The sequence below is a fragment of the Ambystoma mexicanum genome, chromosome 4p (assembly GCF_040938575.1).
Source record: "Ambystoma mexicanum isolate Mex_15411 chromosome 4p, UKY_AmexF1_1, whole genome shotgun sequence".
Classification (NCBI taxonomy): domain Eukaryota; kingdom Metazoa; phylum Chordata; class Amphibia; order Caudata; family Ambystomatidae; genus Ambystoma; species Ambystoma mexicanum.
Genome location: NC_090927.1, coordinates 42,635,624 through 42,652,211, shown reverse-complemented (window position 1 = coordinate 42,652,211; position 16,588 = coordinate 42,635,624). Strand labels below are relative to the sequence as shown.

Genomic DNA, 16,588 nt, shown 5'->3' with positions numbered 1-16,588 from the left:
GGTCACTCAGACCCCAGTTCAAGGTTAAATGGGAGGGTTGCATGGCAAAGACACTATCGGAGGTCCAATGGTGTTCTATTTTCACCCAGACCAAAAATGTCTCTATTAATAACAGGTTCCGTCTGCTTCACTTCAAATTTGTGCACCAGTTATATTACTCTCCTTTGTATTTGCACAAACTGTTCCAATTTAAGTCCCCGGACTGCAAGAGGTGCCATCAGGCCTCTGCTGACTTTTACCACGTGGCATGGTCCTACCCTCGGATTCAACCTTACTGGTCAGCTGGAGCAGAAGTCATGGAGAGGATAGTGGAAGACCCGATCCCATTGACCCCTGAGACATGGCTAGTGGCATTGATCGAACTGGATTCCCGTTGTGAAAAACGCTTGGTTGGCATGGCCTCCGTTGTTGCTAGATCTTTGGTGGCGCATACTTGGGGGGGAAGTGGGGGCGGCTGCAGCTCCTACTTTACAACATTGGCTCAATGTAATGTCGATTTGTGAGCGAAGGGAGACACAGTACAACCAGACATTTCCACCTAGCGGTAGACCCAGAGACTACTGGGTGGCCTTCAGAAGTTACATGTCCAATGAGACGGCCCGTATGAGTCTTTCCCCGACACGGGATAACTCGGAGGACACTCCGATGACCCACGCTGGGTTGTAATCCCCAGGAACTGTCCATGAACAATGTATTGGAGTGGTTATGGCGGGGTATGGTTGCCCTATAAAGATTGGTTTGATGTTATGGGTCACAAGGTAATTGATGTGGTGACGGTACACTGTTCTGCAAAAGTTCACTAAATATATAATATGGAAAAAGATGGGGGGGCAAGCGGGGTCTGCTGCCCTACATTGGGGCATGGATTTGTATTTTTTTTTCTGTACTGGTTGCATTGCAAAAGTTAATAAAAACAGTTTAAAAAATAAAAATGTTTATACCGGCCTCCTATACCGAGGCCTTATGGTACCTGCAGTCCTTAGTTAGCATCACAGGGCTAATAATTCCTTAGGTTGGCTTTATAGTTCGTTTCACTTTTTGTCAAAGACTTTCGACTGTTCGAGCAAGGGGGTTTGTACCCTTGGCTTAACCCTTCTGTGACCACTTTGACTATTTGGCCTCCTTTCTCAGTTATTTTCTTTCGTGGCTTTTCTCACACATACAATCTGGGCATTCTTCCTTCTTGCTACAATGTGCTTTCGCCCGCGGTTTCTTAACAACCCAACGAGTACTTCAAACGTTAATGTCCTTTTCATTTATCAACACAAGCCGGTCTCCCATTTCACTCACCGGCAGCGGCTGATAGTTTATCAAGACCTTCCGTCAAGTCAAAGCTTTTGACCCAGCGCAGCTAGCCTCCTTTCAAGTCCTCATACTGCACATGAAGGAGGTACCGCCGTGACCTTCTGCAGTAGCAGGGAGTTGTCCCTTTGGAATTCTGCAGCGACCTTCACCCCACAGCTGGTAGGACCACAGCCTTTTATTCGCCTTCTGCTACTGTCTATTCTGCTTCCATGGTCGGGTCGCCTTATCGAGATTTCCTGCCCTTCCGTTCTGCTGGTCTTGCTCGCTTCGCTTGTCCTTCTCGTCTCGCTCTCTGGATGCTCTCATGTTCCGCCTTTTATCCCAGTGGGGAAAGGTAACAGGATTCAGCTCGGAGTCATTAAGGTTAAGTGCCTGACTCTGCCTGACCCTGATGTTGGGACATGTCAAACGGAATGGTTGTGTGAGTCTGTCTTTCCCTGAAGCGATTTGTCCGTTCAGTAGTGTGTGTGAAGGAAAGGGGGGTGGGGAGGGGTAAAGTGCCTAGATAGTACATGGAATGAGGGTGTTCTACTGGAAAATGGGAACAGGTATCGTGTCTATCCTCCAGGTGCCCCACTCCCCAAAGACCCCTCATCCAGGTGATCCTCCCGCACTGGTCCACCCCCGGGGTCTGGATCCAATAGCGATGGCCGTGCCCCAGTCACCTGCATGACAGATCTCAAGGGACTGGTCGTTGAGACACCCTTGGTTTTAAACAACCCATATACAATATATTCGGAGTGAATTGGTCTGATCTTCCCTCACAATCACCGGAACAATAAAGATAGGTAATTCCCTAGAAATTAAACAATTGGCCAAGGTCAAAGGATGTTTCTTTAATTATATTTGATGAAAGATTGATTGGTCCTTGAGTTTGTGAATTTTAATGAAGCAGCTAAAGGTCAAAGAAAAAAGATGGGATTGGCTAGTAAATAGCAATTATTTGAAGGGGACGTGATTATAAATATTTCCAAGATGTATGTCATACTAACCCTATATTCAAAAAAATCCCCTGATTAATGATTGAGATGTGTATTTAAGATGGTTAGAATAAATGTATTGGATACTCAAGATAATGTTTCCAAGGAAAAAAGTAGGCACTATTAGATGCAGAATGTGTGTGGATCCTAAATCATTTTTGAAACAACTAATAGACTGTAATGGTTTGGATAATCTTAGTTTGTTGATTTTAGGAAGATCTGTATATAACGCTTTCATGCTAAAAATGTAAACGTTTTGGTTATGTTGTATGAATGGTTATCAACTCGAATCGATCTTTGCTAAAATTTTGGGAGATTAAAATAACTGTTTTAAATATATGAATCCTGTTATGGGAAGTTTGAAAGTTTGTTTTAAACTGTAATACACCTAATACAACAAAATAATATGGCTGTTGCTAAGATCGTGATTGCAGTCCTTTTAATCTTTACTGCTAGAATTGGAAATACTTAGCAGGTTCATAAATTCAATCCCTTGCTTTCACCTCTTTGGCACATGTTGAATACATGAATAGGCATGTCGAAGGTACTTTAATGTTTTGACATTTGTTATCCGAGTCCTCGTTTGTTTGCGCATGGCTCATGTGTACAGATAACTTGTGTTCTTTTCCCGTTTTTTTTAATTTTTTTTTTTTACTTTGAATAGTCATGGTATCAGTTTCTTCTTTTAGTGCAGAGCTGGTGGCAATTACGCTAGTTGATGATTCAGAAGAAGTCTATGCATTTTTGCATGCTTTATATAGAGCACTTGGGGCCTAATTCACAGAAGCGTTTTATAATGACAAAACCCCATTGAAAAACGCTCTGTGAATCAGGGCCTTAGTGTTGAATAATCTACTATAACGTGTTTTGCATTTATGCATCCTTTTATTATCGGAGGTTAATTAGGATTGAGATGCCTTGTATAGACAACACAACTGTATAGACAACACAACTGTGCCATCTTTTATTTGATGGTAGCCAAGGACGCTCTGAGATTCTTGCTTTATCAGCTTGTCTTGTGATTTATTTTTCAGTTCAACCCTCTTTCGTATGGTCGTGTGGTGCAGACTTACAGGTTACCGACCTACTGCTGCTACCCGAAGGACTCCTGGGGCTCACTGTGCAAGAAGCTATTTGTTGGAGAACTCATCTACCCCTGGAAGCAGAAGACTGAGAAACAGGACTAAAAGAATAAGAGGAAGATACAATTGTTCTTCGCAGGTGTATATTAACCACCAGCCTGTCTACTCCTGCTGACCTCAGAATAGCCACCATTGTGCTTGTGGACCAGCCTCATTAGGAGCATTATGATGTTTGACACAACGTCACTGCCTTCATGTAAGATGGAAGATGAATTCCTCAGATATGTACTACAAAAAGATTATCAATTAATTTGCCTTTATGAAAAATGCCACCCGCCCCCCATAACAACATGATGCTCCTCAAATTAGTCATCCTTTAAACAGTAGCATTACTTCCAAGCGTGATGTGGTTTAACATCAACCAGTCAGTATTTTCAGGTAGGTGGTGTTCTGTGCTCACTGCAAAGCAGTGTAACTTAAGGTTAGGAAGGTCAGTTCATAAAATATTGCTTAGAGCATCCATTGATTTTTATTTTTATATTCCGGTAGAATGGGAAAGAAACTTTTGTCAGAACTGTACTTCATGCATTCTTTGACCCATGAGGCTGAACCTTTTTGACTTCCTAAAGATCTCTGAAGAGGTTCTCTCGGTAATCATAGGCCCGACTCTTAATGCGCCCAAACGTTTTAAGTCACTATTTCTCCAGCATGGGGTCTGGCATGGATTCACATGCTCATGAATATTCCCCGTCGTCAGGCTGGGAATCCTCGGTAAAGAAAAAACCAGTATCAGTTTCGTTTCTGATCTGACTTTCGTAGTAATAACCAATCACTGGTCTCTGCGTCATACTGACCACAGCCAATGACTGCCCTCTACCTAAGCCCCACCTCTGGCAGCCATCTTCAGATTTTTACCGCACGTTCATGTGTTGGGATCCTCGTGCTATTGCTCTCGAGCGTTAGTGCTATTTTTTCACGTTTTTTCTCAAAAACTTCGTTTTTTCGGTCAAAAGAGCCTCAAGCTCCACCGACTCACTATCCGATCAACGGGGACCCGTGTCGGATTCGTCTGCGCCCCTCAAGGGTGAAGATTCGTCGAGCTACGCTTTTGGAGGACTCCAGAAGTTTCTCAGGCCCGGTCATGGCCCAGGAGAAGGGAAGCTCGACGCCCGGAAAGCTGTTCAGGGTCTGCCCTGGATGCCAGCTGCAGAACGTCTTCAAGGAGGACGAACACTCCTTTTGTCTCTACTGCCTACATGAGGACAAGACGCACGTGGAGAAGGACTGTGCGTTTTGCGGCAACATGTCGGAGCGGACCATGAAGGACCGCCATCAACGTCTCGCCAACTGGCTAGAAGGGAAGAGCCCGTCCGGCGAGAAGAAGAAGAAGAAATCTGAGCGGTCTTCTAAGTCCTTTGAGGACGCCCCGGCGACGTGGGTCCAACATAAGGCCAAGCACCGCGAGTCCGCTGGCACCGGGAGCGCCGAACGGTCGGGCTCTACGGGCGCCAGGCAGGGCGCACCCTCCCCGGCACCATCAACCACGAGCCAACGCTCTGGGTCGGGTAAGAGGAAGGCCGAGCACCCGGCGAAGCTCCTGGAGAGGCCCCGGTCGAGCTCGAAGGCCACATCGGAGGGGGAGCGAGGCGGTGTCCCCCCCCTCAAGGATAAGGCGGTGAGCGCACCTAAGGTGGTGAAGGCCTTAATCCATCCGGCCAAGCCCTCTATCGAAACTGTCGCGGCGGCCCTGGCTCAGCCTGTGCAGGCTACACCAGTGGTGGCGACCTCGGGGCTCAGAGTCTCCCTGCCACCTCGGAGGGAGTCATCTTTTGTGCCCATCGATAGGACCCCCGTGAAATCCCCCGTGGGGAAGAAAAAGGGGGGGCAGGGCGTCGTCGTAGATTCGGCCTCAACCTCGGAGGAGGAGCTGGTCGAAGTCTTAAGCCACGGCCTCGGCGTGGAAGAAGACCGACCCGTCGGGATGGATCCCGACGCAGGTGACGACGACATCGTTGAGGGTACCGACGGGGCCCCTAATCGCCCGTCGGATTCCCCTCTGCCAGCGCCGCGAGACAACTCGGCGGCCATTTTGTTGGCTATACAGTCCTTATGCTCAGAGATAAGGACGAGACTACCGTTGCCGACGGAACCTCTCCCGTCGGGGGACCCAGAACCGGGACCTTCTGGTGTTCCCCCTACCAAGAAAAGAAGGATCCACCCTCCGCCTCCTTTTCAGCCGTCGCGCCCCTTCCAGCCCTCCTCCCCGTCCACCCGAGGGGATGATACGGGGACTGACACGGCAGCGACGGGTACGGACGACGAGGTATACGACGAGGATGTACCGTCGTCTCCTCCCCCCAGGGCTTCTCCACCCGACGAGATTGGATCGTTCCACTCCATGATCTCCAGGGCATCCGAGCTTTTTCAACTCTGCCCTGAGGAGAAGAAGAAGGAAGGTTTCCTTTATCAGCGGCGCGAGGCCAAGAGGAAGACGGTCCTCTCAGTGCCTCTATTGGACGACATTTGGGATGAGGGCCTCACCCTCCTCAAGAACCCTTCCACGACGCCAGCTAGAAGAGACCGGTACGAGAAGAAGTACCGGGTCCCGGACACGGCCCCCCTGTGCCTCCGGGCGCAGCCTACCCCGGACTCCGTCGTCTCCGCGGCGGCCAGGAAGAAAGCGGGGGGGGGGTGCGGCCTCCACATCGACTTCCCCACCGGACGGTGAGGGAAAGAAATTGGACGCTATGGGACGCAGAGTCATCTCGTCGGCAGCGACGACGATTAAAGCGGCCAACGCCTTGGCTATCGTGGCCTGCTACGACAGGGAGCTCTGGTACAAACTGGCTCCCCTGCTGGACTTCCTGCCGGACGACAAGAGGACAGAGGCCCTGGAGATCCTGCAGGAAGGTGAGGTGGCTTCGGACCACGCCATTACCGTCGCGACGGACATCGCCGACACTGGGTTCCGCCAGTTGGGCAACGGCGTTTGCCTTAGGCGACGTGGATGGCTCAAGGCTACGGACTTCCGTCAAGACGTTCAGACCAGAGTCCTGGACATGCCCTTCGATGGGGACAACCTGTTTGGCAAAACAGTGGACGATTCCCTTCAGGCCATTAAAGCGGACACTGAGACGGCCCGGGCCCTGGGAGTTCTGCAGCAACGACGGACGCCCTTTCGGAGCAGCGGAGGCAAGGGCGCCTCCAAAGGTTCCGGCGGCGGTTTCTCCACCTACCGTCAAGCGGCCCGCTCGTCGTCTCAGGAGGCCTACAGAGGACGAGGCAAGTCTGGCGGACTCCGCCGTCGTCGCCAAGGAGGTCGAGGCGGCAAAGCCTCGTCCAAGCAGGATTGAACCGACCGTGGGGTCGGGCCCCCACCGAAGCACCCCGGTGGGAGGCCGACTGGCGAGCTTCGTCAGCGTGTGGGAGTCCATCTCCACCGACCGTTGGGTGCTGGACGCCTTGGCCCGGGGCCACGCGCTCGAGTTTCAAAGAAGGTGTCCACGCGCCCCCCCCGTGGCCAGGAAAGAACTTCACGTCCCTCAACTTCTCCTGGAGGTAAAGGCGATGCTCAGGAAGGGCGCCATCGAACTCGTCCCAAAGAGGCTTCGGGGCTCCGGAGTGTACTCCAGATACTTCCTCGTGAAGAAGAAGACGGGGGGATGGCGCCCCATCCTGGACCTGCGACGTCTGAACAAGTTCATCAAGGCGCAAAAGTTTCGGATGGTCACCCTCCAGCACGTCCTGGGTCAGCTGGAGGAAGGAGACTTCCTGTCGTCGTTGGATTTGGAGGATGCCTACTTCCATATTCCCATCCTAAAGGGGCACCGAAAATTCCTCAGGTTTGTGGTCCAAGGGCGTCATTACCAGTTCAAAGCCCTCGTCTACGGTCGGCACCCAGGGTGTTCACCAAGTGCCTCGCGCCGGTGGCGGCGCAGCTGCGCCGCGAGGGGATCCACGTCTACCCCTACCTGGACGACTGGCTCATCCGAGCCAAGACGAGGGAGCTCGCCGTGGTTCACACGGCAAGGACCGTCCAACTTCTCACGGACCTGGGATTCTCCGTGAACTACGCCAAATCCCACCTGGTACCCGCGCAAGACGCTCTGTTTCTGGGAGCGAGGCTCAACACAGTGTCCCTTCTGGCCTCCCCGTCGGAGGAGAGGACCAGGACCATCCTGGGCAAGGTGCAGCGGATGTTGGTGGCCGACGCGGCCAAGGTGAGGTCCATCAAGTCCCTCCTCGGAATGATGTCTTCCTGCATCTACCTCATTCCCATGTGCAGGCTCCGGATGCGCCCATTGCAGGAGTTCCTGGACGCGCGCTGGATCCAAACGACGGGCAGCTTCGAGGAAAGGATCACACTCGACGAGAGTTTCCGACGAGCGATCCGGTGGTGGGGCACCCGCGCGCATCTGACAGCGGGCTTGGACTTCCAGACCCCAGCCCACCAGGAGACAGTGACCACGGATGCCTCCCTGGAAGGGTGGGGAGCGCACACCGAAAATCTGCATGCAAGAGGCCTTTGGCTCCCGACGGAGAAATCCCTACATATCAACGTCCTGGAGCTCCGTGCAGTGTTTTGGGCCCTCAGGTCCTTCCTTCCGTCCCTCAAGGGCAAGGTGGTGAGGATCTTCACTGACAACACCACCACCATGTTTTACATCAGGAAACAGGGCGGAACCAGGTCCCCAGCACTGTCCAAGGAGGCGCAGGACCTGTGGCATTGGGCCATCGCCCAAAGGATATTTCTGGTGCCGTTTCATCTGGCAGGGATAAAAAACACCATCGCCGACTCACTCAGCAGGGAGATGCGCTCGTGCCACGAGTGGGAACTACGGCAGGATCTAGTGGATCGCCTCTTCCGACGGTGGGGCACACCCCAGATCGACCTGTTCGCGACGGCGACGAACTCCAAGTGCCGGAGGTTCGCCAGCAGGTTTCCCCAGGCGAGGAGCATGGGCGATGCTTTCTCGTTCCCCTGGGAGGGCCTGTTCCTCTACGCGTTCCCTCCTTTGCCACTGCTAATCCGGCTCGTCAACCAGCTCAAGAGGTCACGGTGCAGGATGATCCTCGTTGCACCTGCGTGGCCGAGGCAGATATGGTTCCCGGACCTTCTGGACTTGTCGGCGTCCCCGCCAATCAAGCTGCCGGTGGACACGGATCTACTCTCCAGAGAAGGAGGCGCCATCCTCCACCACGACCCGAAATCGCTGAACCTGCAGGCCTGGCTCCTGCAGCGCTAGAGTTTGGAGGATACGACATACCGGCCGACTGCAGAGAGGTTCTTGCAAAGGCCAGGGCGTCCTCGACTCTTAAATGCTACGGACACAAATGGAAGAGGTTCTCTGTCTGGTGCCACGCACAGAAGATTAACCCTCTACGGATTACGGCCCCCCAAGTACTGCCGTACCTGCTGACGCTGGCCAAAGCTGGACTGGCACACGCGTCCATCAAGATTCATCTTGCTGCGATCTCCCGATACACCAGAACCACGGGGCGGACGTCCTTGTGGTCTCATCGTCTGGTGAAAGAGTTCATGAAGGGACTGTTCAGATCGTTCCCGCCGGTGAAGGCTCCGGCCCCGGCGTGGGAGCTCAATGTGGTGCTGACCAAGCTCATGGGACCTCCGTTCGAGCCTCTGCACTCAGCTCCGTTGAAATTTCTGTCGTGGAAAACAGCGTTTCTTGTGGCCATCACCTCCGCACGACGAGTGGGAGAGATCCAGGCCCTTTCCTGCAAGGCCCCGTACTTGACTTTTCACGACACGAGGGTAGTGCTCAGGACGCACCCCTCCTTCATGCCCAAGGTACCGTCGGACTTCCATCTTAACGAACCCTTGGTGTTGCCTGTGTTCTTCCCGTCGCCTTCGTCGCCGGCTGAGAGGACTTTGCACTCGCTGGATGTGGCTAGAGCGCTGAAGTTCTACGTGGACCGCACGAAGTGTTTTCGGAAGACGTCACAACTCTTTGTGAACTTTGGACCTGTCAATCAGGGGAAGGCTCTCTCGAAGGCTTCCATTTCCAGATGGCTCTCCGGCTGTATCATGTACTGTCATCGGTTGGCAAACCGACCGCTGCCTGGCCGTCCGAGAGCCCATTCCACCAGAGCGATCGCAGCTACCACGGCGTTCCTATCTGGTGTGCCCCTGCTGGACATATGCAGGGCTGCTACGTGGAGGTCGACGCACACCTTCACGAAATTCTACTGCGTCGACCGGGATTCCAGGGAGGAGTCCAGGGTCGGCCAAGCAGTGCTGCGCAACCTGTTCGCCTGAGGTGAGCCTGGTGAGGAGGTAAGATGCTTAATGTTGAGTTTGATGTGATGCTTAATATTGAGCCTTTGCCACCTCCCGTGGTTGTGCATGTGTGTACTGCTATGTATTCTTTATTCATGAGCATGTGAATCCATGCCAGACCCCATGCTGGAGAAGGAACAAGTTACTTACCTGTAACTGTTGTTCTCCAGCATGGGTCTGGCATGGATTCACATGCGAACCCTCCCGCCTACCCCTCTGCGGCTCTTCACTTGGTCATACTGCCTCTTCACGTGCTTCCAAATCTGAAGATGGCTGCCAGAGGTGGGGCTTAGGTAGAGGGCAGTCATTGGCTGTGGTCAGTATGACGCAGAGACCAGTGATTGGTTATTACTACGAAAGTCAGATCAGAAACGAAACTGATACTGGTTTTTTCTTTACCGAGGATTCCCAGCCTGACGACGGGGAATATTCATGAGCATGTGAATCCATGCCAGACCCATGCTGGAGAACAACAGTTACAGGTAAGTAACTTGTTCCTTTTATCATCTCATACGTAAAAGTAATTTTTAAAGATGGGAATGGTTTCTGCTCTATTTTATCTCCCCCCCAACCACTCCTGAAGCTCCTGACCCAAAGGTGCCGTTAATGTGATTGTTAGTGAAAGCTGTGTACTGGTTCCTCAGCTAATCTGTTGACCTTGTAATCTCAGAAAACTGGCTCGTCTCTGTAACATTTCCAGTAAGAGTCAATTGTAGTACTGTTTGCAGCTGGGCCTTAATTAACTGCTAGTGCTTGGTGCTGCCAGCCCTATGGCTCTATTTTAGTAAATGGTGCTGTCGGCATCTTGATTCAATAATAGCGCTAGGTGATGCTGGCAGTGTGGCTTGACAATAGTTCTGTAGAATGCTGCTAGCTTTATGGCTAAGTGCGATGTGTGCCCAAACAACTAAGTGACAGTGTGCATGCTGCTAACACACATCTTGATTGTGATGTTCTGCAATGCTGCCATATAAGAAACCTGTGTTCATGTCTTGTGTCCAATCCGAAGAAGTGCCTGCAGGTCCACTAGGGTGCTGAGTGTCATGTTCAAAGAGGACATTTCCATGACTGTCTGCAACTACATGCAGCTTACTAAATCACTTCGAAGTGGCATAGACATAAGGAGAGAGTTGAGAGCACTAATATGCTTTCTTAACAAGCTTTGCACAACTAACTAGCAATGTAATTTGTTGTGCTTCTTCTTATAAGTGTATTGTATAAGGCTCACAACGTCTGTGCTTGTAAAACAGAATATGGATAACCATTTGGGAGATGTTAAAGATTATCTATAAAATGTATTTGTGCAATCAGATAAAATCCTTCTTTTCCAAAAAAGATGAAGTATCTGGAAAGAAATCAATTCCATATTCTATTTGTCTCCTTAAACCATAACAAGACCACTGACATCCCTCAGTTTACCTGCTAGGCAATCAAAATTATGTTTTGAATGGTGATCTTGGTTACACATAATTGCCTCCACTTTTGTGTCATTTACTGCTGTTCTCCTGATTCGCCTGACTTTGAATTGAGAAATATACACATCTCTAAAGACCTCCTTAGAATCCTAGTCCAGCACTAAAATAAAAACATAATCTTAGTTACCTGTAGTCTTTGTTTGATTGGTAAAAGCTGCAAAGGCTTTGAAGAGACGCAAAGCAACTGCATAGGTAAATATGTTAACATTCTAAGTGAATACATATAAATGAACTCTTTTGAAGATTTTTCATCTTTTTGCTTGTCCACAGGATTAACAACAAGAATGATCGCTGAGCAGGTCTGAAGCTTGTCGTCAGACAGAGTTAGGTTAGCTCAGGTTTTAAATCGCCTCTTTGTGATATCCCAGGAGCTAAGGCTCTTCTGCTTTTTAAGAGCAGTTGTCATATTATGATCCTGTAAAAGCCCAGGAAGTCCAATCTGAGGCTCCCATTGAAGGAACTTGCCAAACTGACAAACCAGCAACAGTGCCTGAAGGCCTCTGCGCTCACTGTGACATTTTCAAGAAACCCTCTGGCATTCCAGAGATGTAAGACAGACTGTTTGCCATCACAGTATCAACTGCTGTAAATGCAGATGTAACTTACCTGCTGTACATTCCACGGCTCAGTTTATTTTATAAGACCTTTTTTAAATGTATTTAATATGTATTAACTGTAGTTTTAATTCCTGCCAAACCTTTTAGATTAAATATGATTACAAATAAAATGTGGTTTTGTTTTCTTTTATTGAGCACATTTGCCAATATGAATGCTTTTCCAGCAGGAGGAAGTGTGTTGTAGGCTGCAAAGAGGTTTAGTTACCAGACAGTTGATACAGGTAAAAGGAGAACACTGTTGTTCTATGGACCACAATGCACTGCACATACTTACAAAGCCAGTGCTGTTAGAAATTCCAGCTTCAACATCTATCATATCATCTATCATTGATCAGCAATATACTTGACAAAGATATTTGCTCATTAGTAGAGTGCTCACAGAGAGATTAAACTCACTGGCCCTCATTACGACCCTGGCGGAATTCGGAAAACGATGGCGGAAATGCAATACCGCCATCGAATAGCGCTCGGTGCGACTATGACCCGTCGCCGCAAAGTACGATGCCATTAGCGACACCGTAGTGAACGCCAACGCTAACTGCACCAAGCACGCGCGCGCGCGCCATGCCAAACCGTAAACACCACCATGGCGCAACGGTACGCCAATTCCGACCCCAGCGGACATGTACCTAACGCCATCAAGCATGGCGGAATGCACCATTCCGCCATGGTGAGAAGTACGGCATCGCGAATCAACCGTAAACGGCCCCACTGACTGCCCGTACACCGCTCCCTGCCCACAAAGTACAACTCCCTGTAGGTGCAACGAAGCCACAATGCAACCAGTGAAATGCACAAGTCACCCATGCATGCCAACGAACAAATGAACCTCAAGAGGGGCCAATGGGAGCTGCAGGGCACAGATGGCACGAATACAGAAGCCATCCCAATGGACATGACCACAGTCCCCCACCAAGAAACGCACGCAAACACAGGCACCTGTGACCAGCAATATTCAGAAAATCACAACATTCCACCAGTCCACCTGGCTGACCGGCATCTGTCACACAAAACCCAATCCCCCGCCCCTGAGCATGACAACATTCAAACTGTCATATTGGCAGCCCCCATCCCTGACCTCACGGGCTCCGTAGGCAAACGCGCCCAGTACAGGACCACGCAACAAAACTCCGAAGCTGGAACCCAATGCAGATCCCCTCACAATACATCGCTCCCCAAATAGGAATATGCCACATCACTTGCAAAGAAGAACGCTACACGGCCCATATCAGAATAGAATTTTAATGCACATCAATATCACCAAGCCCATACAGCCATCAGGCCATGAACTCCAAAACACATTTCACCATTGTGGGCTGCATCCGCAAGAAATGACCAGCCACTACTTGTGTGACGCCCTGTTCCCTCATGGTACACAGAGCCACATTCACGTACGAAAAGGCAACATGGAAGCGCACAGAACCGCAGGGCCGTCCCAATGGGGAGGCACTAGTCCAGCTGAAAGGCCGAAATGTTGCTCCGAGCCACCAGTACTGCGTAAGGGCATGTGGCCCATTGGCGATCGTCCCATAAGATCGTAATGCTGCTCCACTGATTAACACGAAGCAGCAGGTGTCGGGAGTAAAACCCATCTGCAGGAGTGGCATACAGATGGCAGTGGCAAAAGGGGAGGAGATACCTGTCAACCAAAAGAAAAGAAACAGAATAGAATGGCCATCAGAACTACATTCGAACAACTCACTTCAATGATCACACTAGATCCACAGCCATATGCATGCAAGCCCACTCCAAAGGATCATCACCACCCCAAAACCACTTGCGAATCATAACTATCTATAACGAGGTGAAAACACCATCACAAACGAGTGTACCTGTGCATGCGTCTGTGAAAACAGAATCCTTCAGATGGGATTGGTAACGTGCATGGACACAAGTGTCTGAAGGCGCGTCGAGACAGGGAGGGCTCAACAAGGCCAGATAGACGATGGTCCCACCATGGCAGCCCTGCATCACATAGCGCAGGGGGGGCGGACAGATCCCAAGAAGCCCTGTACATGGCAAACTCTGTATCAAATCACCTGCCCATGCATCCATTCATCATTCCCTCATCCCGTAATGAAAACGCCTGAATATTTACTCACATAACATTAGAAATATCCATTGAGTCTGTGCGTTATGCAGCCTGCAAAATCCACAGTGCCCCAGCACGTAATTCCAGTCTAGTGAAGTAACATGTATTTGGGAACGTCCTGCCTTATCGTCCACTACGCAATTGCGCATCCCATACTATTCATATCAATCATAGCATTCTCGCCATGGCCCCAGTCCCAAGGACATTGAACAATAGAACGTTATATTTGCAGTCAGACCTGTGGGCATCTCCTCGCCGCTAGCTGAAAACCGAAAGCGCCGCCCTTCGAATTCCTCATTTGCAACATCACGTCGAAGAGGCATCTGTGGCCGTTTGAAAACACTAATTATTCTCCAGCATGGGGTCTGGCATGGATTCACATGCTCATGAATATTCCCCGTCGTCAGGCTGGGAATCCTCGGTAAAGAAAAAACCAGTATCAGTTTCGTTTCTGATCTGTCTTTCGTAGTAATAACCAATCACTGGTCTCTGCGTCATACTGACCACAGCCAATGACTGCCCTCTACCTAAGCACCGCCTCTGGCAGCCATCTTCAGATTTTTACCGCACGTTCATGTGTTGGGATCCTCGTGCTATTGCTCTCGAGCGTTAGTGCTATTTTTCGCGCTTTTTCACAAAAAACTTCGATTCTTTCGGTCAAAAGAGCCTCAAGCTCCACCGATCCTACATCCGATCAACGGGGACCCGTGTCGGATTCATCTGTGCCCCTCAAGGGTGAAGATTCGTCGAGCTACACTTCGGAGGACTCCAGAAGCTTCTCAGGCCCGGTCTCGGAGATGGCCCAGGAGAAGGGAAGCTCGACGCCCGGAAAGCTGTTCAGGGTCTGCCCTGGATGCCAGCTGCAGAACGTCTTCAAGGAGGACGAACACTCTTTCTGCCTTTACTGCCTTCATGAGGACAAGACGCACGTGGAGAAGGACTGTGCGTTTTGCGGCAACATGTCGGAACGGACCATGAAGGACCGCCATCAACGTCTCGCCAACTGGCTGGAGGGTAAGAGCCCGTCTGGCGAGAAGAAGAAGAAATCCGAGCGGTCTTCTAAGACCTTTGAGGGCGCCCCGGCGACGGGGGCCCAACATAAGGCCAAGCACCGCGAGTCCGCTGGCACCGGGAGCGCCGAACGGTCGGGCTCTACGGGCGCCAGGCAGGGCGCACCCTCCCCGGCACCATCGACCACGAGCCAACGCTCTGGGTCGGGTAAGAGGAAGGCCGAGCACCCGGCGAAGCTCCTGGAGAGGCCCCGGTCGAGCTCTAAGGCAGAGGAGGAGCGTGGCAGTGCCCCCTCCCTCAAGGATAAGGCGGTGAGCGCACCTAAGGTGGTGAAGGCCTTGATCCATCCGACCAAGCCCTCTATCGAAACGGTCGCGGCGGCCCTGGCTCAGCCTGTGGTGGCTGCACCAGTGGTGGCGACCTCAGGGCCCAGAATCTCCCTGCCTCCTCGGAGGGAGTCTTCATTTGTGCCCATCGATAGGACCCCCGTGAAACCCTCCGTGGGGAAGAAGAAGGGGGGGCAGGGCGTCGTCGTAGATTCGGCCTCAACCTCAGAAGAGGAGCTGATCGAGGTCTTAAGCCACGGCCTAGGCGTGGAAGAAGGCCAGCCCGTCGGAATGGACCCCGACGCAGGTGACGACGACGACATCGTCGAGGATACCGACGGGGCCCCTGCTCGCCTGTCGGATTCCCCTCTGCCAGCGCCGCAAGACAACTCGGCGGCCATTTTGTTGGCCATACAGTCCTTATGCTCCGAGATAAGGACGAGGCTACCGTTACCGACGGAGGAACCTCTCCCGTCGGGGGATCCAGAACCGGGACCTTCTGGTGTTCCCCCTACCAAGAAAAGAAGGATCCATCCACCACCTCCTTTTCAACCGTCGCGCCCCGTCCAGCCCTCCTCCCCGTCCACCCGAGGGGATGATACGGGGACTGACACGGCAGCGACGGGTACGGACGAGGCATACGACGAGGATTTTCCGTCGTCGCCTCCCACCAGGGCTTCTCCGCCCGACGAGATCGGATCTTTCCACTCCATGATCTCCAGGGCTTCCGAGCTTTTCCAACTCGGCCCTGAGGAGAAGAAAAAGGAAGGCTTCCTTTATCAGCGGCGCGAGGCCAAGAGGAAGACGGTCCTCGCAGTGCCTCTGTTGGACGACATTTGGGATGAGGGCCTTTCCCTCCTCAAGAACCCTTCCACGACGCCAGCTAGAAGAGACCGGTACGAGAAAAAGTACCGGGTCCCGGACACGGCCCCCCTATGCCTCCGGGCGCAGCCTACCCCGGACTCCGTCGTCTCCGCGGCAGCCAGGAAGAAAGCGGGGGGGGGGTGCGGCCTCCACATCGACTTCCCCGCCGGACGGCGAGGGAAAGAAATTGGATGCTATGGGACGTAGAGTCATCTCGTCGGCAGCGACGACGATTAAAGCGGCCAACGCCTTGGCTATCGTGGCCCGCTACGACAGGGAGCTCTGGTACAAGATAGCTCCCCTGCTGGATTTTCTGCCGGACGACAAGAGGGCGGAGGCCCTTGAGATCCTGCAGGAAGGTGAGGTGGCTTCGGACCACGCCATCACCGTGGCGACGGACATCGCCGACACTGGGTTCCGCCAGCTGGGCAACGGCGTTTGCCTTCGACGTCGTGGATGGCTCAAAGCTACGGACTTTCGGCAGGACGTCCAGACCAGAGTCCTGGACATGCCCTTCGACGGGAACAACCTGTTTGGG

At 51.8% G+C, this 16,588-nt stretch overlaps 1 protein-coding gene across 3 annotated transcripts in view; it reads left to right on the top strand.

Moving 5' to 3' along the window:
* LOC138452946 (phosphatidylinositol N-acetylglucosaminyltransferase subunit Q-like) overlaps window positions 1-4,134 on the top strand; it is a 718,081-nt gene extending 713,947 nt beyond the window's left edge. For all 3 annotated transcript variants that reach the window (XM_069605315.1, XM_069605313.1, XM_069605314.1), the window contains exon 11: window positions 3,320-4,134. In XM_069605315.1, the coding sequence (XP_069461416.1) occupies window positions 3,320-3,472 (153 nt within the window). In that variant the 3' untranslated portion in view covers window positions 3,473-4,134. The remainder of the gene's footprint in view (window positions 1-3,319) is intronic.
* Window positions 4,135-16,588: the final 12,454 nt, after the last annotated feature.